At 40.2% G+C, this 25,944-nt stretch overlaps 3 protein-coding genes and 1 long non-coding RNA gene across 9 annotated transcripts; 3 read left to right on the top strand and 1 right to left on the bottom strand.

Moving 5' to 3' along the window:
• Positions 1–93: 93 nt before the first annotated feature.
• On the top strand, positions 94–3,351 carry LOC307032803 (uncharacterized protein). 2 transcript variants are annotated; one of them, XR_013806377.1, is made up of 7 exons: positions 94–202; positions 904–1,242; positions 1,515–1,775; positions 1,847–1,885; positions 1,974–2,132; positions 2,317–2,379; positions 2,476–2,519. XR_013806377.1 is itself a non-coding variant. In XM_079671072.1 (7 exons), the coding sequence occupies exons 1-7, from the start codon at positions 151–153 to the stop codon at positions 2,591–2,593; spliced, it is 966 nt and encodes a 321-aa protein (XP_079527198.1). In that variant the 5' UTR covers positions 94–150; the 3' UTR covers positions 2,594–3,351. The 2 variants fall into 2 exon arrangements, 1 of the variants encoding a protein (XP_079527198.1); XM_079671072.1 differs by having other exon boundaries at positions 1,974–2,067; positions 2,476–3,351.
• Positions 3,352–4,547: 1,196 nt separating this feature from the next.
• LOC307032802 (uncharacterized protein) lies at positions 4,548–8,074 on the top strand. The gene is made up of 7 exons (XM_079671071.1): positions 4,548–4,643; positions 5,818–6,168; positions 6,441–6,701; positions 6,773–6,811; positions 6,899–6,995; positions 7,257–7,319; positions 7,416–8,074. The coding sequence occupies exons 1-7, from the start codon at positions 4,592–4,594 to the stop codon at positions 7,531–7,533; spliced, it is 981 nt and encodes a 326-aa protein (XP_079527197.1). The 5' UTR covers positions 4,548–4,591; the 3' UTR covers positions 7,534–8,074.
• Positions 8,075–8,479: 405 nt separating this feature from the next.
• On the top strand, positions 8,480–18,910 carry LOC307032037 (OX-2 membrane glycoprotein-like). Of its 5 annotated transcripts, none has more exons than XM_079669723.1 (8): positions 8,480–8,618; positions 10,914–10,985; positions 11,061–11,186; positions 11,641–11,973; positions 12,438–12,767; positions 13,751–14,032; positions 14,536–14,637; positions 17,514–18,910. In XM_079669723.1, the coding sequence occupies exons 3-8, from the start codon at positions 11,069–11,071 to the stop codon at positions 17,516–17,518; spliced, it is 1,170 nt and encodes a 389-aa protein (XP_079525849.1). In that variant the 5' UTR covers positions 8,480–8,618; positions 10,914–10,985; positions 11,061–11,068; the 3' UTR covers positions 17,519–18,910. The 5 variants fall into 5 exon arrangements, with proteins under 5 accessions (XP_079525849.1, XP_079525847.1, XP_079525846.1 ...); XM_079669721.1 differs by having other exon boundaries at positions 11,058–11,186; XM_079669722.1 differs by having other exon boundaries at positions 8,538–8,618; positions 10,917–10,985; positions 11,058–11,186.
• Positions 18,911–21,169: 2,259 nt separating this feature from the next.
• Positions 21,170–25,863, bottom strand: LOC307033218. The gene is made up of 3 exons (XR_013806421.1): positions 25,099–25,863; positions 24,979–25,013; positions 21,170–23,342 (listed from the first exon to the last, which is right to left on the bottom strand). It is a non-coding gene; the product is annotated as an uncharacterized lncRNA (long non-coding RNA).
• Positions 25,864–25,944: the final 81 nt, after the last annotated feature.

Here is a 25,944-nt window from a genome sequence, read left to right as displayed (position 1 = left end):
GTATTGCTATTCTGTGGTACTTCTACTTTTACTCCTTATTTTATCATCCACCACCTCCGTCGTTAACGATTACTAATTTAGTTTCGATTTGACCGGAAGCTGTCAGTGAAAGCTTTGAATTTGAACGTTAGGCGGTTAAAAGAAGAGAAGATGGCTCGACGTGCGATTATATTCCTCTGTGCGTTTGGACTATTTCAAAAAGGTAAGAAATAGAAGACACATTAACGTTTTATAACCTTATTTATTATTCTTAAACTCTCCGCTGGGTGAACGTTGTAGCGTTGTTGTTCTTTCGTTATTAGGAAGGTTAGTACGTTTTTTGGCGGTTAAATCAAAAAAAGATATTGTTTGTGTCATAAAATGTATATTTTATATCGTATTTTGAAAAGATACAAATTACTTTACGAATAAAACATTACCACAGGTAAGGCAAGCACCTTCAACACAAGGCAATTCAAAGTGCTTTACAAAAATGAAAGACATTAAGAGCATTGTGAAATAGTGCAGCGAGATTATAAAATTACTACTAAAAATGCTATTAAAAAGCAAAGAGAATAAAATGTACATGAAACGGGCTATTATAGAATAAAACAGGTATAAATACATGAATAAAAGTTACAGTGCAGTGTAAGATATTAATAGTTCGATTTTCTAAGATAACACTGAAATGTAAAGTTAAAACCTGTTATAATGTCAGAATAATTACCTTATAGTTCGTTTTTAACTATTGAAAGTGTATAAGGATTGTGTTTAAAAAAAACTCCATAAAGACATTCATTTATGTTCTACTATACTAAGCAAAAGTACGTCTCAAGCATGCAACTGCAGGTATTGAATATACATCCTCACAGTTTTTTGACTGGTTGAAGTAATGTTTCTCCCTGAAACGTTCCCCTCCTGCAGGTCTGACTGCTGTGGTAGAGACCCAGCACACTGTGATGGCAGTTTTGGGAGAAGAGTCATGCTTACAGTGTCAGCTGCTGCAATCCAAGAATGTTCTGCAAGTCACCTGGCAGAAAGTCCTCCCTGCTGGCGAAGAAAATATTGCAACTTACACCAGAAAATTTGGTCAGACTGTGAATGCTGGTTTTAAAGGAAGAGTGGAGTTTAAAACTGCTGGACTGCAGAACTGCTCCATAAATATCATGAACGTCACGGACCGAGATGAGGGATGCTATCGCTGTCTGTTTAACACCATCCCCGAAGGTGCTTTCATCGGGAGAACCTGCCTCCAGATCTACGGTAAGAGACTTTGTTGAAAAACATATTTATTTTAGGGAATGGGACGTCATCAACAGCATGTCAGCCATCTTCTGAGGATACAATACTTCATTTTAATAGCACACAGGTGTAGGCGCTAACTCCCATCACCAGACAGGCGCAGACATTAAGGGGAAATATATTTTGTGTGTACTTTATGAATTTTGGATTCTAAATATCTACGTCCCACAATGCACCGCGGTTCCCATTCCCTCATCTGTCTTCTCTGTATTCAAATCTGTTTCTCTTTGCAGAGCTGCACGAACCCTTTCTGCACGTCGTAGACTCGGTGGTCTCCTGCTCGGCCACGGGTCGACCTGCTCCCACGGTAACCCTGACTCTTCCTCACAACAACTCTGCATCTGTCGCCAATAGCAACGGAACATTCACTGTCACTGTGACAGCTCGTCTCCACGACAACAGCAGTGAGGTTGGATGTGCCGCACACGTTCTCACTGCTCCTCAGAAAGAGGCGTCCATGACGATCCCAGAGGTCAAAATGTTGGCTATTAAAGGTGAGAGACACTTCCACAAAAATCCAAGAAAATGAACGATTTCTCTATTGCTCATTGTTTTCATTCTCCAGGTTCTGAAGAAGACTCCCGGTCTGATAACAGTGGTGTTGGTAAGTTATCCTGTAGGTGACCTTAAGTCAGTATTACAATTATATTTGTATTTTTGCTTTATTCATGTTGTTTCCTCTTTTCTCACAGCTTTGGCTCTGATCATTGTGTCTGTGGTACTCTTCTGTGTGTGTGTTGCTGTTGCAATCACCGCCTTCCTGTGTATAAGAAAACATCTGAGAAGGTAATTTTATACTTTTATTAAAGCACCTTTCCCACTGGACAAAAAACACTTTCACCTTTAACCAGGTACATCTACATAAACTACATTTATTTCATACCTTTAGTCACTTTCAATTTTCAAATGACTAATGCAAAATATAATCAACTAATATGTTTTATAGGTTCAGATGTAGTCCTAGTCTGGCACGATGCTATGCTTCAACCTGAATATATAATACATTAAATGTCTTCTTCTTCTTAAATCCTTCAGTGTGTTGGAGAAGGACCCTGAAAGGACCAAGACACCTCAGAAATTAACCAAAGACTCTGATGAGTAAGTCAGTTTATTCCTTTATTATACATATTTTTCTTGATTCCTACTTCCCAATAACTTATTTATAAGTAAACTGCCTCTTGTTTTTGTCTGAAGGGCCTGCACACCGTTAATGAAGAAAGTGAATGAGATACGGCTACGATGGTCTTCTGTGAAAAAAGAAAAACCTTCCGAGACATCAAATCTGAAAGTTAAAAAGAATCTTTTTTCATGATCACAAACTAAATCTCTCAGGACTGTAGAGCCAGAACAGTAATATAGCCCTGACATCCTGTTTACCTTTTTAAAACAACTCAACATATCTGTTCCAGTTCATAGGAAAATATCCAGCAATCAGAAAGACTCATGTACAGTCATTTAGAAATTATTTGTAAATCTGTGAAATATTTTTTTGTCCGTGTTTGTTTTATATGTCTTGTTTTTTATTTTCATAATTGATTTAAATACTTTATTTATCTCAAATTGTTCTGTTTTTGTGACAGCAGCATGCAAAAAATAAATACATTGCACATGAATTTACATTTTAGGGTACACAATTTAAAATACACAACAATAGAAAACACTCTATTGGACTCGCCTACTGCTAAAAACACAGGATATGTGCTTTATAAAATGTACAAATCTGACAACTTCAAAATGATTTGGTATCTTTTCAAAATGATTTTGTATAATGAATGTTTCAAAATGTTGTAAAATAAAATGTTGATTGTGTCATTTTATAAGCATTACGTCTTCAGGGTGACATTTTGGGGCATTGAATATAAATCATCATAACTTTATTAAAGGATAATGTAACAGATATTGTTAAGGAGTTGTACGATTTAGTTTTTTATTATTTGTGCTGAGTTTATTATGATATTAAAAAAGAAGTAAGAAAACCAGATAAAATATAATTCGTACTTTATACAATACAGTGGGGGTATATAACTGAGTACATTTACTCAAGTGTGCTAAAGTAATGAAAATCCTTACTCTGTTCCACAAATGTTTTGCAGGATCAAAAAGATGAATGTACACTATTTATTTAAGATTTTAGCATCTGTGAAATGATTTAAAATATATTTGCGCATGAATTCATTGTTGCATCAAAGTAAAGACTTTTTTAATGTGTCTTACTTTATATTTTAAATGAAATTCATAAAAACTTCTGCGGTCATTTTGATCTTTTTGCATTTAAAAAATATATAATCTGAATGTTGGCAAGCCAGAAAATACAGGGTATTGTTAACATTTATTATAAATAATGAAAGTTTATGAGTCTTGTGAAATAAAGTCTAGTAAACAATATTATGGAGGAAATTGTCGGGCGTTGAATCTAAATCATAACATTATTAAAATAAAATGTGACAATATGTGGGTCAGAAACCGATAATAAAATGTTATTTTATTTCTATTTAATACAATATGTTAATACTATGTGTCAGGTGCATATTTTTTAGCAACCAGTTGATTAATTTTGTCCACAATTATAAGTATTGTAACGGACTGGTTTATAATGTTTGATGTTTGATGTGTCTGTTGTTCAGAGTTTGTTGGCATTTTACAGAGTGTCAGTGAACGTGCCATTGTTTTGATGGACGGTTCATTTGACCTGTGGGTTTGGGTGGGAGAGTGTTGTCTGGTTGGTTGGGGCTGGAAGAGGGAGGTTCCTGGGGGGAGAGACGCGGGAAGCTAGGGGAGAACTGGCAGGGGATGAGGATGACGGAGAGTGAGAATACGACAGGGTTATTGGATTGTTTTGGCGTGGTTACGGCCAACAGTAACCTGTGATCTGTATAATAAACTCCCGGATAAAGGACAAACTAAGCCTCCCTGTGTTCCTGTAGCGAGACGCTACAGTATATACATGTATCTGCTTCTATCTAATCTAAATTAGGTTAGACTAATATATAACACCTACTGTGTGTGTCTGTACCTACTACCATATATACAGTCTATGGTCTACTCGTGGTAAAGGGCTTGATTGTCAAACACTGGCTTATTAAACTGTTTACTGCATTATGTTCAAGAAGAGAAAATGCTTAAATCTAAAATAAAATAATCTACTCGCAGTATATTTTGCTGACATGAAATTAGAAACATTTTAATCTTTAGAATGTGTGTTAATGATTAATGATTTACTTTCGATTTGACCGGAAGTTGCCATTTATAACTTTCTATTAGAATATAAGGCGGGTAAATGAAGTTAGATCGTAGATCGTAGGTGGTGAACATGGCTCAACATGCACTTATATTCCTCTGTGCGTTTGGACTATTTCGGAAAGGTAAGAAATAGAAGACACATTAACGTTGTATAACCTTATTTATTATTCTTAAACACTCCGCTGTGTGAACCTCGTATCGTTGTTGTTCTTTCGTTTGTAGGAAGTGTAGTACATTTTGGCGGTTCAATTAAAAAATACATTGTTCGTGTCATAAAATGTATATTTTATATCTTAGTCAATTTTTATAACACCTTTCAATACAAGGCAATTCAAGGTGCTTTTAAAAATGAGAGACATTAAGAGCATTAAGAAATAGGGCAGCGAGATAAGTTGAGTAAAGTTAGAACGATATTGGCAGATTCGGATTTCATGGATCAATAACTGATGAACTAAACGTTATTCAGACACAAATTACGTCTCCCAAGTACCGTGGTAAGGTTGACAACGAACTACAATCACATGTTGATCAAAAAAAGCCAATATGCGCCATGCATGCTCAGGCACCGTCTGCAAAGTCCAACACCGAAAAAAGAATACAATAATATTCAATCACTTCACTATTATACTGTATATTACTACCAAACTCACTACACACATCAATAGTCTCCTGGTGGTCATACTACTGCAGAGAGTTTGGAAGAATGTGCTTTTGAATAATTTTGGTGAATATTTCTAATGTAAAATCTTGAATAAATATGGCATCATCTTCAATAATGTTACTATTATAAAGTATATTTCTACCAAACTCACTACACACATCAATAGTCTCCTGGTGGTCATACTACAGCAGGTAGTTTTGGAAGAATGTGCCTTTGATTAATTTTGGTGAATTTTTCTAATGTAAAATCTTCAATAAACATGGCATTTTTAACATATACATGAAACGGGCTATCATAGAATAATACAGGTATAAAAGTTACAGTGCAGTGTAAGATTTTAATTAGAAAACACTGAATTGTATGTTAAAACCTGTTATAACATCAGATGAATGATCTTGTAGTTTGTTTTTAACTATTTGAACTGTATGTATACTGAGTTTAACTATGGAAAGTGTCTGAGAACTGTGTTTTAAAAAAAACTACATCAAGACATCTTGGAGCACAATTAATTTATTTTCTGCTATAAGAAGCAAAAGTACGTCTCAAGCATGGAACTGCAGGCATTGAATATAAATCCTCACTGTTTTTTGACTGTTTGAAGTAATGTTTCTCCCTGAAACGTTCCCCTCCTGCAGGTCTAACTGCTCTGGTAGAGACCCAGGACACTGTGATGGCAGTATTGGGAGAAGAGTCAAGCTTACAGTGTCAGCTGATGCAAACCAAGAATGTTCTGCAAGTCACCTGGCAGAAAGTCCTCCCTGTGGGTGATGGCGAAGACAATGAAAATATTGCAATTTACACCAGAAAGTTTGGTCAGACAGTGAATGCTGGTTTTAAAGGAAGAGTGGAGTTTAAAACTGCTGGACTGCAGAACTGCTCCATAAATATCATGAACGTCACGGACCGAGATGAGGGATGCTATCGCTGTCTGTTTAACACCATCCCCGAAGGTGCTTTCATCGGGATAACCTGCCTCCAGATCTACGGTAAGAGACTTTGTTGAAAAACATATTTATTTTAGGGAATGGGACGTCATCAACAGCATGTCAGCCATCTTCTGAGGATACAATACTTCATTTTAATAGCACACAGGTGTAGGCGCTAACTCCCATCACCAGACAGGCGCAGACATTAAGGGGAAATATATTTTGTGTGTACTTTATGAATTTTGGATTCTAAATATCTACGTCCCACAATGCACCGCGGTTCCCATTCCCTCATCTGTCTTCTCTGTATTCAAATCTGTTTCTCTTTGCAGAGCTGCACGAACCCTTTCTGCACGTCGTAGACTCGGTGGTCTCCTGCTCGGCCACGGGTCGACCTGCTCCCACGGTAACCCTGACTCTTCCTCACAACAACTCTGCATCTGTCGCCAATAGCAACGGAACATTCACTGTCACTGTGACAGCTCGTCTCCACGACAACAGCAGTGAGGTTGGATGTGCCGCACACGTTCTCACTGCTCCTCAGAAAGAGGCGTCCATGACGATCCCAGAGGTCAAAATGTTGGCTATTAAAGGTGAGAGACACTTCCACAAAAATCCAAGAAAATGAACGATTTCTCTATTGCTCATTGTTTTCATTCTCCAGGTTCTGAAGAAGACTCCCGGTCTGATAACAGTGGTGTTGGTAAGTTATCCTGTAGGTGACCTTAAGTCAGTATTACAATTATATTTGTATTTTGCTTTATTCATGTTATTTCCTCTTCTCTCACAGCTTTGGCTCTGATCATTGTGTCTGTGGTACTCTTCTGTGTGTGTGTTGTTGCGATTGCAATCACCGCCTTCCTGTGTATAAGAAAACATCTGAGAAGGTAATTTTATACTTTTAACTCTACTCCTATTAAAGCAATTTTCCCACTGGACAAAAAACACTTTCACCTTTAACCAGGTACATCTACATAAACTACATTTATTTCATACCTTTAGTCACTTTCAATTTTCTAATTAATAATGCAAAATATAATCAACTAATATGTTTTATAGGTTCAGATGTAGTCCTAGTCTGGCACGATGCTATGCTTCAACCTGAATATATAATACATTAAATGTCTTCTTCTTCTTAAATCCTTCAGTGTGTTGGAGAAGGACTCTGAGATGACCAAGACACCTCAGAAATCAACCAAAGACTCTGATGAGTAAGTCAGTTTATTCCTTTATTATGAATATTTATCTTGATTCCTACTTCCCAAGAACTTATTTATAAGTTAACTGCCTCTTGTTTTTGTCTAAAGGGCCTGCACACCGTTAATGAAGAAAGTGAATGAGCTACGGGTACAATATTCTTCTGTGAAAAAAGAAAAACCTTCCGAGACATCAAATCTGAAAGTTAAAAATAATCTTTTTTCATGATCACAAACTAAATCTCTCAGGACTGTAGAGCCACAACAGTTATATAGTCCTGACATCCTGTTTACCTTTTTACAACAACTTAACATATCTGTTCCAGTTCATAGGAAAATATCCAGCAATCAGAAAGACTCATGTACAGTCATTTAGATATTTTGATTTAATCTGTGAAATAATTTAGACCTTTTTTTTGTACATATTTGTTTTATATTTCTTCTTTTATATTTGTTGATACTTTTTGTATTTGTTTTAATATAAAATGAATACATCTGATATTAGATTAGATATAATTTATTGATCACAAATTGGGATTTATTTTGCATGTAATTGCATTGCACATGAATTGACAGAGTACACAATTTAAAATAAAAAAACACTATAGAAGACTCAACTGTTACTACGACTACTAAAAAACACTAAAAACATAGAATATGTGCTTTATAAAATGTGCAAATATGACAATCTTGAAATGATTGGGTATTTTTTCAAACTGATTATATAATGAATGTTTAAAAATGTTGTAAAATAAAATCTCAAAACTAAATTTGTGTTTTTGTTATTTTATAAGCATTACGGCTTAAGGGTGGAATTTTGGGGCTTTGAAAATAAATTATAATAACTTTATTAAGGGTAATGTTACAAGTAAGGTAAAGGAGTCCTAAGATTTTGGTTTTCTATATAAAAGGCTGAGTGTATTATGAGATCAAAAAAGAAGTAACAAACCCCAGATAAAATATAATTGTATTGGTAGTTTAGAAAATACGGTATGGCAATATTAAGTAATGATAATCAGGTACTTCCAGAACATATTGACATAGATAAATAATCTAAGAAATATATTTTTCTAATTGTGTCAGGTGCATTTTTTGGCTGCAGTTGCAACGCATGGCCACTGGAGGTCGCACTTTCCACATTCCTGCACTGATCTGTTGCTAAGAGATCAGGCAGTGAACGCAGCAGCCGGAAAACTGGGCGCTGCTCTGTGAGTTAAATCTGAAGCATGCTGCACTCTCACATTACCTGCAGCTCAGACAACACCTCAAATACGGGAATTCACAGTGTTTTTGAGTCCCTTCATCGGCCAGGGGGTGAGTTTGATGCTTTCTTCCGATTTTAGCTGCAGAAAACCTGATTTGGAGCAACTTGTCTGTAGTTGGTTTACTTCCTCCAACAATGTAAAAACATCTACATTAGTGAAATTGTGAAACTTTTCGGGATATGTCTGTGAAGATATGAATGTTGTAGCACTTTGAAAACGACGCTTAACGTCTTCTAGAGGTGTTGTTTTCCCTCACCATTAACTCGCACACCGTGTCACTGACCTCCATTTCAAAATAAATTTAAATCCGCGTCAGTTAAGTTAATTACCTGTAAGCTTAATTGACTTGCTTACACCCTTATTTATAAACATCTTGCTGTTTTCTTAGTGTTTCTGTATGTATAAATCCAGTTATACTATTCTTCTGTGGGTGAAATTATTTTTACATTACTGCAATTAGGTCTATTCTTTTTTTATACAAAAATACAGTTTCAGCGTTTCGTTTTGTGAAAGAAATGTGGGGGAAAAGGGAAAAAGGTCATTCATTTGTGTACAAAACACAAATCTATTCACTTAAATAGGATTTTAATAGGGAAAAATTGTAACATCTCCATATTTTAGAGTCTCAAACTGCATTTTCTGACATTTGTGCATGAAAAATGTACACAAAGTGCATTTTGTTTTAGAAAGTTGTGGATTATTTCTTCCAATCAATGCAGTCCAGTGCACATCTGGATGTTGTTTATGATTTCAGTCCCTCTCTTGAAGTGTCAGTTCTCCTTATAGTGAAACTCATTACCTTTTTAAGCTCTACCTGCTAGTTTTGCACAATAAAAGCCCTTAGGGTTGATTGATGGGATCATATTTGAGACATCAGTAGAGGCAAAGGGATTTAACTTGAGCTGAACAGAAGGCTCCATGTTTGAATCCAGATGTTTGGCACTGTAAAAGAAACACACACAGCCCTGAGATGTGGTTTTTAGAGTCTGATCCCTGCTGTTTCCAGCCTTTTGTCCAAAGAATGACCTGAGAGAGGTATATTTACCCTCCACACACCCTAACAGCACTCCTGTGGTGATCCAGTGACTCCTCATTACACCTTGCATCACCATCCTGTCATTTCTCTGTGTTTGGATTTAGAAATCTCCAGGTAGTCTAGACATCAAAGTGTGTCCGCTTGTTTTTACCGCCGGATGATCGTTGCTTTACTGCACGTATGGTTATCACGTAAAACCTGCATTAGACCCCAGGGCACGTGTCCTGACTCAGCATCTGTTTGTTGTTGACACTTATACATGGCAGCACCATGGCAACTAATCAGTGCTAGAAGAAATACTAGTAGATTTTGCACTTGAAGGGGCCCTATTCTGCTCATGTTCAAGTCCCGCATATCATTCAAAATCCTCCTCTGGAGGACTGGTTGTCTGATTGCCTTTTTGTTTTGTTATGTTTGTTTTGCCCTGTTCTTCCTTGTAAAGCGACCTTGGGTCCCATGAAAGGCGCTATATAAATCTAAGCTATTATTATTATTATTATTATGTTCAGGTTCATGTTTATTTTTAGTGTCTCTACTGTGACGTGTCTCCATGCTTTCATGTTCAACAAGCTCTTCATTTTTCTCAGACGGCCTGTGCTGCTGCACCTCTTTTCACCCTCTGTCTGAAACCAGAGCCCAGTCTGCTCTCATTGGTTAGCTGGCCGGCTCTCTTAGTTGATTTATTTTTTGTATTGGCTAATAATCTGAATTTGTAGAGAGCTGTCACCAAGGCCGGATTAACCATATGGGCAACCTTTTTTTTTTCGGGCACAACCTCACTCATCATACATTGTTTTAAATGACACTCACTCATCGCCATAAATAACACAGCTTTTCCATAGGATCAAATTACTGTAGGTCTCTGTACTGTAGGTCTCACTATGTATGCGCTCAACTTTATTACTACGCGACGGCGGTGTATAGCCGAATCACAGCCCCACCCTTGAGCAACCACACAATTTCCACACAATTTCACTACATATATGAGTGCTCAGTGCCCAGGGGCCCCTGGAGGTACTAATCTGGCCTTGGCTGTCACATAAATTAAGTGGAGTTAAAGTAATATATTTGCTTACACATTTGAGGAGTATGATCATATGTAGCATAAAATGGCTACTCAAGTCAAGTTAAAGTATGTCAAAATATTACTTAAGTACAGTACTAGAGTAAATGTACTTACCATCACTGCAACTAATGTCCCAAAGCTGCAATAAAAAGGACATTTGTGTTGTTTTTTTCCAGCGCTAAGTAAAGAGTGTAATCTGTTATGATGTCATGGCTAATGTCGTCCTCTGGCTCATGTTGCAGCAGGCAGTGTGAGTGAGATGCTGAGACTGTACTGACCAGCAGCAGCTCAACAACACTGGACCTCTGAGCGGGGTATGTCTTCATCTCAGCCTCCTCATCCTCATAGTTTCTGTACAGGTTTTCTGACAGTGTCTGTGTTTGCAGCAGCAGCCTGGATGCGATTGTGGCTCAGATCGTGTGTGTTGGTAACCCGGCCTCAGTGTGCGATGTGTGGACCCGCCCTCCTGTGTGTGCTGCTCTGGATCTCAGGACTGGCTGTGTCCAGGACGCAAGGTATGTTTCATATTCCTTATAGTTTTCATTTTATGGAGGAAAATCTAACTGGTGAACTCAGTTTCCTTATAAATAAGGTGTCTTCTGTTTGAAAATGTTTTGGCCTTGATGATGACCACAGAAGCACCATTTCTTTATCACTTACTCACCCTGATTTACCTTAAAATCTTTAAGAAAAGACATTTGTTCAACGTGGAAACATAATTCAACCATGAACGACTAAAGAACAAATAGAAGTTCTGCTTAAAAATGTTCACACAATATGGCAGAAGATGCGCAATAGGTATTGTGTATATACATTAAAAAAGATAATACATTCACAACAAAGACAATCCAAATGTTAAAATAAAAATGTGAATATATATATACAAATTAAATAAAAAATTGATCCTGGTGGATGTCTACGATATATCAAGGTGCCACCAATTAACAAAAAATGTCTGTCTGATTTCAGGTCAGGTGGTAGCTCCTGCCAGTGTAACAGCAGAGGCGGGCCTCCCCCTGCTGCTCGGCTGCTCCGTCACCACGGAGACGGGCGACACCGTGCGGCAAGTACGGTGGCTCGACCAGCACAAGAAGGTCCTGCTGGCGTACGAGTTGAGGAAGCCGAGCGAGCCGGTGCAAGTCAGCCATCAGGAGTCCAACGTGCAGCTCAACGCCTCGCACAGCAACGGCAGCTACATCACCATCCAGAGCGTTGGGTCCGAGGACGAGGGCTGCTACAGCTGCATCTTCGACGTGTTTCCCAGGGGCCCGCTGGAGGGGACCACGTGCGTCAGCGTAACCGGTCAGTCCTTCTTAAACCTCACCAATTCCACCTTTGTTCCTTTTTCCACAGAGACAAATTAGGGTTACAAAGGGAGTTTGTTTTTCTAACTATTTCTCTTATGAGACAGGAAGTGGAGGGCTAATGATCCACAGGGAAGAAGCCCACCCAGCGAGATACTGTACCCTTCCTGTTGTTCCTATTAAATGTGCACACACTGTTTAATTACACCCAGGCTCCTGTTGTTAGGCACAAGCCACAGGGCTGTAACGTTTTTACTGTACATCAGAAATAAATCAACAGACAAATAAACATGTAAGCAACAACACAGACGGAATAATTCGTCACTCAAACATTTCAATAATATATATATTTTAAAATTATTATTTATATTACAGTTTGCTTAATTGACAGTTCAATTTATACAGGGAACCCAAAACCCAAAACAAATTCAATTCTTTATCTTTCATATTGACTTGTGTCAGGTAAAGTGAGCCTGCAGGGCAACAGGACGGCTCTGAGCGGCAGGCCGGTCACCCTCTCCTGCGCGTACAGCCTGCCTGAGAAGGTGCACCAGGTGTTGTGGAGGAAGACGGCGGAGCAGGGCGACACCTCCACCGTGGCGTCCTACACCAAGCGCGGCCACCACAACATCGAGGAGCGCTACAGGCGTCGGTTCAGCCTGAGCCGCACGCTGGACGACACCCAGCTCACCATCCAGGCCGTGAGCACGCAGGATGAGGCCTGCTACACCTGCGAGTTCCACGCCTACCCGGACGGCACCAAGAGCGGCTCCGCCTGCCTCTCCGTCTACGGTGAGCTCATGTGTACTATGTGTTTTCTTATTGTAAGTGACACTGAGCCAGAGTTCCCTAAATGTGAAAGTGTTTGGAGTAAGTAGGTTGAGATCCTTTTAATAGAATCTAGGTTAAGGGTCTTGACCTACTTTAAGATCCTTTCAAGCTTTGTATGAGAAAAATAAAGACCCTTTTGAACTTTAAAGCATGGAAACATGTCACAGTAGAGGCAAAAAGTACAAATATGAAACCTGAACATTAGCATAATAATGTCCCTTTAATTAAAAGTATGAATACTATGGTCTTAAAATACTCCATTAAATGTCCTGATTTCCAAATGTACTATAAGTACACAAGTATTAGCGTCAACATACTTCAAGTACCAAAAGTAAAAGTACTCATTCGGCACAATGGCCCATTTCCGGATAATATAAAGTACACAATCAGCTTAGTATACTTCAAGTATCAAAAGTACTTGTTATGCACAATGACAGGCTGTGCGTGTGTCAGGAAAAGGAAAAGGAAGGAAGCGCCTTTTATAAACAAACCTGGAGGTGAGAGGTCATTGAACTGCTGCTCTGGAGACGGCGCTCTCATCGTTTTTCTCGCCACTGTTCCAGAGAGGCGTTAAAAGCAGAATTAGAAGTGGTTAGCGATGGTTCCAGGAAAGTGAGTTGCTGTTTACCCTCCCAATGTGTGAGTTTGTTTTATGTTGACAGAGGGAGGGGTGTGACTGATGGGAAAGACGTGATTTAATTTGGGTGAAAGCCGAGGGGATGAGTGGCGCGCTGTTTCCAGACACAAGGCCTCAGTGTGTGTTTCTCCTCGCTCTGCTCAACGGGCTTTGTCTCCGCTGAAAGACACAAATCACCAGTTAGTGAATACCTGCTGCTGCGGCCGGTCGGAGGACAACAACTAGTGTCAATGTCGAGAGAAAGTGATTGACAGGCGTCAGACAATCCAATATAAGAATAATAACCAGCCACTGATCTGTGTTTCAGTTCTACCCAATCCAGAGGTGAGTCATGTGACCTCGTCCTCGGGGGTCTCTGAGGCCAACTGCACGGCCCGCTCCCGTCCCCCAGCAGAGATCACCTGGGACATCCCCGGGGAGAATCGAACGCTCGGACCGCCCGTTTCCTCTGCCTACGATCAGGGCGACGGCACCACGGTGGTGACGAGCACGCTGCTCCTCCAATCAGCGATCAAGGACCTGTCCGTCACATGCGTGGTGCAACACCCGGGCCTGAAGAAACCTATAAGAGTGTCCCTGCCTACAGACGGTGAGACGCTAATATTTAAAGCATGTAAACACGTAACAGTAGAGGCACAACATACAAATGTGAACCTGAAGAGTAGCTAGAAAGTAATAAACAGCCCAGGTGAAAATCCACACTATAAATAACTGTATAGATTGTATCTACTATTGAAATGCATATAGTTGTGTAGATATTTCGCTTTTTTGACTTGAGCAGCTTCCCTTATTTGCAGGCAGATCTTACAAAGCACAAGTGAAAACACCTGTGCAAGTTATGCATCAGAACTGTCTGAAAATGTTGCCAAAGATGGTGGAAACCAGTCATATTTCTCATTCCTGGGTGCTGAGGTGAAGCAGAAACAGGCCTTTTGTTTTTCTCATGTGTGTATTCTTAGATATTTTAGTCCCGTGTAATTATGGCTGCTCTGATGGAGTCCAGAGTTATTATTCTGGGATAACCTCTCGTTTAGTCCAGATGTCTTTTTTAAACATAAACTGTATTTGACTGTAAGTGTGTGTTTGCTTCAGTGGGTTCGGCCAACATCGTCCTCCTGTCGATGTGCGGCGTGGCGGCCGTGGTCCTCCTGTGTCTGTGTGTGTGTGTCTGCAAGTGCTTCATGTGCAATGACGGTGAGTATCTGCACATTTACTTGAATAGAAAGCAGTTGTTCCTTTGATTTTCCAAAGGCATTCTGGGAAATGCAGGGGTGGTTACATCAGAAATACTGTAACTACTGTTCTGAGAGTTTGTGAAGGTGGATGTTTTTGCAGCAGTTCAGGAAAACGTGGGTGAAGAAAGTGAAAGATGGGCAGTTTGAGAAGCAGAAGGCTGAGGTTAACTGTATAAGCTGAGCCCTTCGAAATAGAAGTATTTTCTGTCATACAGGACCTCTACCATGGGAAGGAGCACTTTGCCGTTATGTAAATAGATTTGTTTGTGCTTGCCAAGTTTTAAGAGCCTTACAGGAGCGAATATTTGGGAAATTCAGCTGTTTCAAAAGTAAGTAGTACGGGCCGGGGGAATAATCTCAGATTTTGTTGTAGGTGTGCGTTGGTAAAGTGCGTGAACAACAGCACTGTGAAACCATGACACACCTCGCTGTAAAGGTCACCTCGCAGAGCCTTTCCACATAGAGCTGGTGTGCTAGCTCTTCCTTTGAGTCCTGTTGACACCTCTGCCACAGTCCCCTCAGTCAGACAGTGTGCTGCGTGTGGACCGCTGCCCATTTCCCCTTTATCAGAAGAGCTGTGCCCACCGCGGAGAGGCAGGGAAACGAGAAGTTATCGCTGCACTGACAGAGACTTTGGCTGACGCCGGTGCTTTTGCCCGCCAAGCATAAGTCGTAAGGGAAGGAAAACAAAAGTAGGCGGCGTCGATGTGTCGAGGTCATGGCGGTCCCACGGACACTCTCAGATTTGGCAAGGCACCATTTAGGCAGAGGTGGAAGAAGGACTCAGCCCTATTATGCATTTTTGTGTCACTAAATACTATAAGCTTCCAAAGATGGATGACACATGGTTTTAATTCCTACTATATGTGTCACTTCATTGTTTTAAGCCTCAAAAACCAACATCCGACCACATGGGTCAAACACAACAAAGGCTGCTGATTTAAGAGTGTTTCCCACATCTATAATTGATCTTAAATATTGTTTTTACTGTGATTTATGGCTCTGTTTTGCACCAGAAGTGTCATCTGTGGGATGTTTTGCAAGGATGGCGGCTGCAAAAATAGATTGTTCTCAGGGACTAAAGAGCTCCCGTTTCTTTTAGACGTCACTTGAAAGTCTTTTCTCTTGTATAACTCTGTGCATGCCTGAGCAGAATAACAAGTGGTAGAAGAAAATACTCTCTTTCTCCTTGAGACTGTGGAGAAGACGTTGGAGGGGAAAGCAGTGACATGAGCCCAAAGTTGGCAGCGTGCCCAGTTAAAAACAAAAAAACACTGTACACACACACACACACACACACACACACACACACACACACACACACACACACACACACACACACACACACACACACACACACACACACACACACACACACACACACACACACACACACACACACACACACACACACACACACACACACAATCTGCATGCCCCGGGTCATGTCAGGAGCAATGGGTTTTATTGTGATTGGGTTCAGACTGCAGTTTACTGGAAGAAAGCTGTGATGTGTCTGTCCTCATTTGGAGCTGACTTAATTATTTTTAAAATATTTGTTCCGCACACCAAGCGGCTTCTATTCATGCACATAGTTTGCTTTTCATTCGCCTGATTAAAAATAAATTAAATGAGCAGAATATGTCCCTTTTTTTAAATAGGAGTTAATACGGTCTGCATGACTTGGATGCAGAAAGTCAGAGAGATGTTCGGCCTACTGTAAACCCTCACTATGGCGAGTTGTGATGTCTGCGGGCACAAAGAGCTTTTTTATGGTCTCTTCTGGATCAGTGGGTGCCATTCAGCTTTCAATCGCAGCTGGGAAGTAAGGCCGAGGTTGCTGTTCCAGTAAAATGTCTATTTGTGTCCGAGTTTCCATGTTTTCCAGGACTTTAGGGTACGGCGGTGGCACAGCTACAAGAGAAGGGAGTCAACCTCGATTAAAGGCAATATTTTCATGAAAAACGACAGTTTTCAGTGGCACCTTTTTATCTGTAACACCACAGGAAGTACAGGGGAGGGACCATATCCGGCCATGAGGGCAGACATAAGGATAACACTGATTGTTCCTTAGAGATTAGAGGTGGAAAAACAAGAGAACTGAGCAGCAGGACAAGATGAAAATAAGAAAGTACGCCTGCCGCTCACACTACACTTTTTCTGATCCATTTCCCAGGTTCTCCGTCACACACTTCACTCCTGCTCTAATTGGCTTTTTAGGGGCCACATGCGTCGAGTGGGCCCCGCTAAATATCTCACATTGCTGCCGCATGTACGTTGAGACGTTGCAGGCACTTAATCATGTCTGAAGAATTCCTGCAATGTTTCATTGTTCTTCTGCATGTGGTCTTTTTGGTTGTGAGTGGGTGTTTTTCTCTGGGTTTAGACTTGTTGTGTTTATTTCTGCATTCCGGTGTGGGATTTATGTCAAGTAAACGCAACCCCATGACATGAGGTGCAAACTGTCTGATTTCCTATTATTTCATACAGATTGTTGCGGGAATGAGTCAGAATTCTCGATGTTAACTTCCAGGTCAGCATACGAAAACACATTGGGAAATAGGCAATAAATAGAAGAAATGTCAGTGTTATTTTCCCGGACATTCATCTGACTAAGCAAAGAATGGCAGTGATGGAGCAGATTAGAGGTGGGACTTAAGGAAATCAGGTTTTTTTGTCATTGAGAGACCGGACATTTGGGCTTTCACTGAGCAAGGAATTCACGGGGCCCCGCCTCCAAAGCTATATCCAGTTATTTGTATACATCCATGGACCTGTGAGGAAGAATGTGTGTTTCTTGAGACAGAGCTGAGCTGTCTCTTTCTTTCTGTGCAGAGTGATGTGAAGGCAGTCGTCTCTCCTGCTGTGATGAGGGTCCAGTGGAGCTCTGAGCCTGACCAAGTCCTGAAGTCCTCTTGTCATTCACTACACAGTAAACAGAACTAACACTATTTCATGATATATTTGACACTTACTGTAGAAATGTGGCCCAGATCATTGAGGAAATCCTTGTCAGGGCATACTGGGGGGTCGGTTGTGTGTGTGTTTGAATGTGTGAGGTCAACTCTAAGCTGTAGAGCTCTGTGATAAGATGTATATTTTGGATTTATCTGGCTCAAATAGAGGTCACTCTGTTCTTTTAAAGTGTTTTTGACTTTGTTGGGAAGATGTTAATATATTCAGTCTTTTTTTTTTTAAAACAACAGAAATGTTGGCAGCTTTTTCATTATTCTTTTAAGCTCCTTTAAACATGGTTTCAATTCATAAGTAATGAATAATTCTATAAGTAATAAAGGGCTTTTAAAGGGGACATTTAATGCTGATATTCAGGTTTATGTCTATGTATTGGGCTTCTCCTAGAACATGTTACATGCTTAAATGTTCAGAAACGACTTTATTTTTCTTATACTGTGTTCACTCTCAGTCTGAAACGCTCCGTTTACACCTGTCTCTTTAAGTCCCCGCCCCCAAAAAAGCCTGCTCTTATTGGCTTAAATGGCTCCAAGTACCGTGATGTATGTAAACAAGCACAGAGAAAGTGGCTTGTTCACTACTGCTTGATTGTTGACCACCACAGGGGGCTACGTCACCGTGAAACCCTTTATTTAGTGGTTGCCAAAATGAGAAAATATCTTTTGAAAACTAGAAAAACAAATGAAAGGTTTGTTATTTAAAGCTGCTGTGTTTCTCGTGATGGTGAAGGGTGGTCACCTATCACCTTCAGGCCCTAACACTCAAAAGAGACCTGTGTGTATGTGTATTAGAGGAGCGAGCGTGTGTGTGTGTGTGTGCTGCATTGTTGCACAGTGTTTCATGACTTACAGAGCTTCCCTGTAGGGAGCATCACTGTAAGAATGGAACTTTTTATTTTGGAAAATATTAATGTTGACTTTATAGAAAGTCGTTTATATCTTGTTTATCAGGAAAAAATATATATTTTATATTAACAACTGATTTATGGTTTTACAGTAAATCAAAAGGATTTTGAGTGTTAACAGAAACCTTAGCTAAATTGTCTACCTGCTGTTTTATTTTTCTTTAACCATGTTTTTGGTGTTATTGTGTTATTTTTAAACAGTATTCAACTGTTTAGTATCCATAACAGTTGAGTTTCATGTGAAGATAAATTGAAGTTAGAAGTGGATCAGAAATAAAAACCTAAGACTGTTCAGCTTTTGTTTCACTGCTTTGGAGATATTGAGTACAAATAAAATATGTTTGGTTAGAAATTATACCTCGAGTTTCTGATTGAATTTGCAGAAACATGATTCTTTACACACTATGGGTAAATAACGTTGCACAATACAAAACTCATTACCTCCACAGCCCACGTCAAATGTCATAATTCTTATTGCAGGTTTTATTTGAGTGAGTCAGCTGTGAGTCATGGAGAAATCAAGTTTCACACCCCAATTAATCATTTGGAAAATACATTGTTCAACAAGAGTTCAACCTCAAGTCAACAGGATGCAATTGCTTTCATTGTTCCTTAGAGTAGCATTTCCTTAAATAGTTCATATTTATTTATTTAATATTCTCATTGTATTCTTATTGCTGTTTCATTTAGTCCTGTGTTGATATTAAACATTCTTATTAATCACAGTTATATGCTACTCTGTTTTCAATGGGAAGATGAGTTAGTATTGTTTTTATGTTAGTTTTGTGAAGCCCTTTGAGTAGAAATTGCTATATAGGTGAAAAAGCTCATTGATAAAAAAAAAAGGCTTATCAGGAGGAGACTGTGAGCTTATCTTGAGCGGATTTCATAATAAAAGCTTGTTTTCTTGTTTTGTTCTTTAAGGACTTTTACACTGATAAGAAATAATGATTTCACCTACTTGACATTTCCCCAAAGTGTTTATGAAATGAGCTCTGCGGTCTGAATTGAACCATTGTGACATTTTTTATGTAAATTGACATGTTTTTCCCTTCAGTTTCCACATTCCTCAATGCCAGGAAGGGGTGAGTCGTTCCTTTGTTTCTTGAAGGCACTGGGTGGCATTCGACATATTTATATTGACTGCTATCAGTGAAGCCACAGATTGACTATTCATTTAAAAATGGAGGCTTACTTGAAGGAATCCGTGCTAACCTACAGTATGTTGGATTATTAATTTCAGGGTTAATGGAGGCACAGTGACAGGAAATAATAAAAATGGTGTATGGCTTTGTTTCAGTACAGTTATAAAATATCTGCCTTTTTAATACATAAGCCAGAGTTTTGCTGGTACACCACTAGATGGCGGCCACGTTTAATTAAGCTTCACCCTTGTTCAAAGGTGTTTCAGAATCAGAATCGTTTTTATTACTTGCACCGCATTAATGTGATGCATAATAATGATAGCCGTGGGAACATGTTTCAAATGGTCTACAAAAGACCAATACACTACAAACAGAGAAACGTATTGATATGGTGGACAGCTTATATAAAAAGGCTTCAAATTTATTTAGTATTGCATGAACAGGTTTTAATTTGGGGGTGGACGTCACATCCTCAAGGGGGGTCCGGGGGTGCCCCACCCGGGAAGATTTTTTTTTTACATTTTAAAGTAAAATGCTTCAATCTGGTGCACTTTGAGCCCAAACTAGAGACTGATTTAGGGGATACAACTCTAAAACACCCATATGAAAAACATCAGTTTGCATTTTAATAATCAAATAAGTATGTGAACATATCCAATAACCTACTGTACCATAGCCAATAACAAATAAATGTTGGCTAACTTTTTTTATTTTTGTGGTTCATTTATATCTTATTTTATCAGTTAACATTTATTTATTTATGCATATTTTTAAATATCTCTAGTTTTAAACAACATTTTTGGTTTACTCTACTATAGTATACAATGGAATGATTTCAAACCTGTTTTTATTTATCCTAATAATTATAAAGGAGTGCCTTGGAGATATTTGTTTACATGAATTGTGATCAAAACGTTTGAGACCCACTGAGATAATTTAGACTAAAGTGAACTATCTAAACACGCAGCGTCCTTTACCTCATTGTGCCTCTCAGTCTGACAGAAGAGCTCTCCCTCCACATTATTGTAGAAACAGGTTCTTATATCCGTTAGCGCAGCAGAAGCTAACAACATTCCCCGCCGGTACCGGTGCACCCCCTCTCTCTATCTATCTATCTCTCTCTCTCTCTCATGCTGGCTGTGAGCTGCGGGCGCCTGATAAGCCAACATCCCCCACTTTCATCACTTACAGCACCCATCATACAGGGCAAATGGAAAACGTAACCGGGGTGAAAAGGGTGTTATCTTTACTTTATTATGAATGTTGGTACATCAAGGCTGAAAATTCTTTTTTTTGTATTATATTTGTATTTAATATTGTGGAAGTGCAGATCCCCTGTCCTCCACCAGGGGGTGCTGCAGCACCCTCAGCACCCCTACTTCCCACGGCCCTGATAATAATGTTATACACTATTCTCCACTTGCAATACACTGCCCCAAAATAACACAATAAAGAAAAAAGCACAGCTGTTAAAGATATTGGCATTTAATAAAAGCTTGAAGCAGACCCATCAACACAGTTGTTGTACACTAAACGGGCAACAAGTCTCTCTCTACCTGCATGTGACATGGTGGTGGGCGATGCAGTTGTTGGGTGGGGTGTTAGTCAGAAGTGGTTGTGTGTGCACGCAATGGAGCAAAGTACGTGAGATTTGTAGCACTTTCAAAACCACAGAGTAGCACGTCCCACAGGCCACGCTCCTCCATGTGCTTCACTCGCAGCCTTTCAATAAATCTATTTGTATCATGTTTTTATCTCTTTAACCAGCTGGTACTTTCCCTTTACACAGATTGTATTCATGATAAGAGCTTAAAAAACATTATCAGACAATCAGTGTGGTTACAGCTTTGTTGCCACAAAAGGTTCACTGGAATCAAGATGTGGCTTATGTTATTATATAAATATTGTGTCTAGGTGTCGAGCTTATTGGAGGTACATTTTATAAACTTAAATGAGGCCAATCTTTTTTTAATTATGTTATTTTAATTGTCTTTAGTTATTGCTAGCTTTCCTCCTGTGGAGACCAAGTTGAGCAATCTGATATTGAGTGGCAGTGGTCATCACAAATATCTTATGTATATTATTGTCTTTAAAAGGTTTTAATTGTTGTAGAAATGAAATGATTTATTACTTTCAGAATTATTCTTCACACGAGGGGGCCTGTGGTAATTTCAGGTTCAGTTTTTATTGACACTGGCTGGTTTCAGTCTGAAGTGAAAGGTACCATTTCCTGGATTCAAGTGGATCTTAGCTTGAGGTAAAATCAAAACAACACAATGGTTTGTGCTCCAAACATACATGTACTTAAACACCTGTTTGTTAGCTGTGAGTAATACTGAATAATGACATTGGAATACATTCAATAAAATGCTAACAATGCTAACACAATTAGCACCAACATTCAACTAATAATTGTTTGGTGAGCAAAAACGTGCAGTTAATGATTTAATGTTTGTTTTTTTCTTAATGTTCTTTTAATAGGAATGTGCAAGCTAACTTTCACTGTCGTTTTTAAACTAAAGAAGTAGCTAATTTAGCTTACTAGCAGAAAGCTATAGCCTTTACCGATGTTTATGTGACCTTTGGTTTCAATTCTGCTTCCTGTTTGTCCTTCAACAGACTTTCTACTACCAAAAGCACAACTGATACTGGAGGCAAGAAGAAAGGCTACAGAGGTACACACACACACACACACACACACACACACACACACACACACACACACACACACACACACACACACACACACACACACACACACACACACACACACACACACACACACACACAGTTAGATCTAGACAAATGGGACATTTCACTGTTCATGTGTAAAGGCAACATCAACACTCTTTATATATTCATTTATGACAGGAAACACATCATTATGAAGAAATGTTGTCAATGTATACATTTTAAGTCAATGAAAACCAAAGTAATAATTTCCAAATGATTTACCATAACAATGCAAAATATAATAATAAAGCCAAGCATTGATTAACACAAATCAGTAAAACTGTGAATAAAGTTGTAACGACGGGACGCTGCTCACGTGGACATGTTTATATAGGCTAATCATTGTTTTAATAGGTATATTGACGACAACTTCCCCTTTCCCCATGTCTGTTGCTGATTGTGTGCACCTTGTGCCCTGTGTTGTCTCCCGCCCCCTCACCTGTGTCTAATTGCTCCCCCTCACCTGTGTCTTGTTAGTCAGTGTGTGTATTTAGGTGCTGTTTTCTAGAGGCTGGTAGGGTGTGTGAGATCTTTGTGGCTGCAGGATGTGTTCACGGAGAACAGCAGGATTGAGGCTGTGAACTCTGTGCACATTATTTTAATAAATGCCCACGTCGGGTTATATCTTTGGACGTTCTGCCTCTACCTCCTTGCTTGGTCGGGCCGCTCAACGGTCAGTCTCACAAAAGTGAATTGGTTTTTCAGATTTGGTGGTTTTAAAGCATACTTCAAGAGATGTAAAGGTGTATTGACATAACATACACACAACCACGGTGTAAAGTATGAAAAACTTTCATATTGTCATTTTGTCCACAAGGGTCTTTGAGATGGAGGCACAGATTAAATTCTTCTTGGTGAGGCCTCCAGGCTGCCGTGTGGTATGGGTTGCTTGGCTGGGATTGCAATGTACTGCAAACATTACAAAAAAGCATTTGTTTGTTAAAATATGTCTCAAAAATAAAATTGGTTTAAAGCCTTTTTCTCAAATGTCCTGTGCCGTTGGAGGTCCCGCAGACTACTCTTCTGCATGGGGTCCTGCCAACCCTATGTCCTGTGCCGTTGGAGGTCCCGCCGACTATACTCTTCTGCCGGGGGTCCTGCCAACTCTATGTCCTGTCCCGTTGGAGGTCCCGCCGACTATACTCTTCTGCCGGGGGTCCTGCCAACCCTATGTCCTGTTCCGTTGGAGGACCCGCTGAGAGTCCTGCCAATCCCATGTCTTGTTCCGTTGGAGGTCCCGCCGTCACCTGTCTCGCCGGGGGTCCTGCCAACTCCTGGTCCTCTTCCGTGGGGGATCCTGCCGAAGCCTGTTCCACCGGCTCCGGTTCCTGTCCGGCCGACACCAGGTCCTGCCCGGCCTCCGGAGCTGTCTGGTCTTCGCCCTCGAGCCCGGCCCCCTGAGAGCCGCGGTCTTCGCCCTCGAGCCCGGCCCCCTGAGTGCCGCGGTCTTCGTCCTCGGGCCCGGCCCCCTGACTCTTCCTACCGCTGCCTTTGCCCTCATGCTCGGCCTCCTGAGTTTGCCCGTAGTGGTCTTCGACCCTCCATGGACTCTGCCTTGCCCCCGGGCCGTCCACCCGAGACCCCCTCCTTGGTCTCTGCCTTGCCCCCGGACCGTCCGCCCGAGACCCGTCCTCCAGACCCCCTCCACCCACCCATTCTTGGCCCTAGTTATGTGTCCCTCCTCCGGTTCCCCTCCACCCACCCTGCTGGACTTCTTTTTTTTTTGGGACGTCTGGGATCCGTTCCTTGAGGGGGGGGGGGGGGTTCTGTCACACTCCTAGGTTTGTGTCACGGTTTTAGTGTTGTCTGTCTGGTTATGGGTTTTGTAAGTCTGTTCATTCTGTGTTTTGTCTTCCTCCTTTAGTTTTGTCTGGTCCTCCTCCCTGTCGTTAGTTTCCCTCCTGTGTCTGATTGTCTCATTGTGTTCACCTGCTGTCCTTGTGTTTCTCCCTCCCCTGCCCAGCTGTGTCTTGTCCTGTGATTACCCTTCTGTGTATTTAGTCTAGTCTTCCCCTGTGTTCCATGTCGGTTCATTGTTTCCCCTCCATGTTTCCACGGTCTGTGTTCCTTGTGCTGCTCATTTGTTTTTGGATATTTTGGATACTGCCTTTTTTGCCACATCTTTTATTATTTAATATTAACTCCCAGCTGCTACTCTACCATTCTCAGTATCAGCTGTATTTTTAAGAGAGCACAATACAATAAATAGTGGTCCTAACAACAGTAGACACCATATATTTTTTTCTTTTGGGTCCTACCTTTTCCACGCATCCTGACAGCGTGCATAAGGCCCAACATGGTCCCAAAGTAGCTGTTTGTATTCAATCACAACAGTTCAGACTCTTTCTGTGCCTTGAAATTTACTGACAATTTCGGCATCGGCCCTTACGGGTAGTTGTTTTCTTTCCACTTAGAAGGTGAGCAAGTCTATTTATTCACATCTGGGCTAAACTGGACATTACTCCAACAAATCCGCTTCGGGGAAAGTATAATTCCACAGTTTCATTGCACGTATGAAAGGGGTTGAAATGTATCCTTGTCTTACCTAGACTTCAGTTTGCGTCTCGTTCTTTGATTCGCCTGCATGATGAAATGTTTGGGTGATTAGTCACTGTTCATAAAAGGACAATGATTTCCTGTATGGCATATTTATTCAACATCTCACCTTCACACCCACGCATCAATACTACAGATATGATTATGGCTATGATGATGAACGGCACGATCCCAGCAGCCAAGTACATGTACATCCATGAATTCACTTTGGGTCCAGAACGTGTGCTACCTGCAAGAAAGAGAGGAAATGTCACTCAATGTGAAAGAGTTTATGAATTTAAACCTAAGCAATACAGACAAGAAAGCAGTATTCAGGTTCAAATTAAGATGTGAAGAGCATGTTTCTGACTTACTCTCATTTTTCTGTGGAACCGTGGTGTGCCCACGTCCATCATCAACTATAACACAATACAGAGCGCACCCTAAGTCTGACTGATATGATGACAGACTTTATAGATAACATTTGTTCATTTATTATTCCATCATTTAGAAATAAGAGCAACACAATGTAAAGGTGTAACTCAGTTCTGTGTACATGTTTTAAAAGTTTGAAAATTCCCACTCACCATTGACGAAGACGTTGATGTAATGACTGCTACTGCCTCCACTTTTACACTGATACACAACAGAGTCATTCAGACGTACTTTGGGAAAGGTCAGAATTGATATCCTTTCTAATTAGTCTATAAATTCCCACTGCGTTTGAATGCGACTGCTGCTTCTGACGTTGACAGGGACATCTGTTTGCTCACGTTTAATCCAGTCGACCGTTGGTGGGGCTTCTTCACAGATTGCAACTCCACATTTAATCTTAAATTGCTCTCCCACGACAGCTTCATAAGATGTATCCTCGTGTACTTTAGTTTCAATGAGACATTCCTCTGCAAAATAACAAAATACACACAAAGAATCCATTTGCTGAATGGTTAGCTTTATACGAATGAACGCATCAATA

Source organism: Notothenia rossii (genome assembly GCF_949606895.1).
Source record: "Notothenia rossii genome assembly, chromosome: 3".
NCBI classification, from domain to species: domain Eukaryota; kingdom Metazoa; phylum Chordata; class Actinopteri; order Perciformes; family Nototheniidae; genus Notothenia; species Notothenia rossii.
Note: the sequence above shows the minus strand (reverse complement) of the source record. Positions and strands in the feature narration are given on the sequence as shown.

What these genes read in the sequence shown, in the direction of transcription:
- LOC307032802 (XM_079671071.1), top strand. Translation starts at nt 4,592, where the DNA reads ATGGCTCAACATGCACTTATATTCCTCTGTGCGTTTGGACTATTTCGG. An exon ending in AACCTGCCTCCAGATCTACG is followed by an intron (nt 6,169 to 6,440) that starts GTAAGAGACTTT and finishes TTCTCTTTGCAG; the next exon opens with AGCTGCACGAACCCTTTCTG. An exon ending in GTCTGATAACAGTGGTGTTG is followed by an intron (nt 6,812 to 6,898) that starts GTAAGTTATCCT and finishes CTTCTCTCACAG; the next exon opens with CTTTGGCTCTGATCATTGTG.
- LOC307032803 (XM_079671072.1), top strand. Translation starts at nt 151, where the DNA reads ATGGCTCGACGTGCGATTATATTCCTCTGTGCGTTTGGACTATTTCAA. An exon ending in GTTTGGACTATTTCAAAAAG is followed by an intron (nt 203 to 903) that starts GTAAGAAATAGA and finishes CCCCTCCTGCAG; the next exon opens with GTCTGACTGCTGTGGTAGAG. An exon ending in CAAAATGTTGGCTATTAAAG is followed by an intron (nt 1,776 to 1,846) that starts GTGAGAGACACT and finishes TTCATTCTCCAG; the next exon opens with GTTCTGAAGAAGACTCCCGG.
- LOC307032037 (XM_079669720.1), top strand. Translation starts at nt 8,531, where the DNA reads ATGCTGCACTCTCACATTACCTGCAGCTCAGACAACACCTCAAATACG. An exon ending in CACGTGCGTCAGCGTAACCG is followed by an intron (nt 11,974 to 12,437) that starts GTCAGTCCTTCT and finishes GACTTGTGTCAG; the next exon opens with GTAAAGTGAGCCTGCAGGGC. An exon ending in CGCCTGCCTCTCCGTCTACG is followed by an intron (nt 12,768 to 13,750) that starts GTGAGCTCATGT and finishes TCTGTGTTTCAG; the next exon opens with TTCTACCCAATCCAGAGGTG.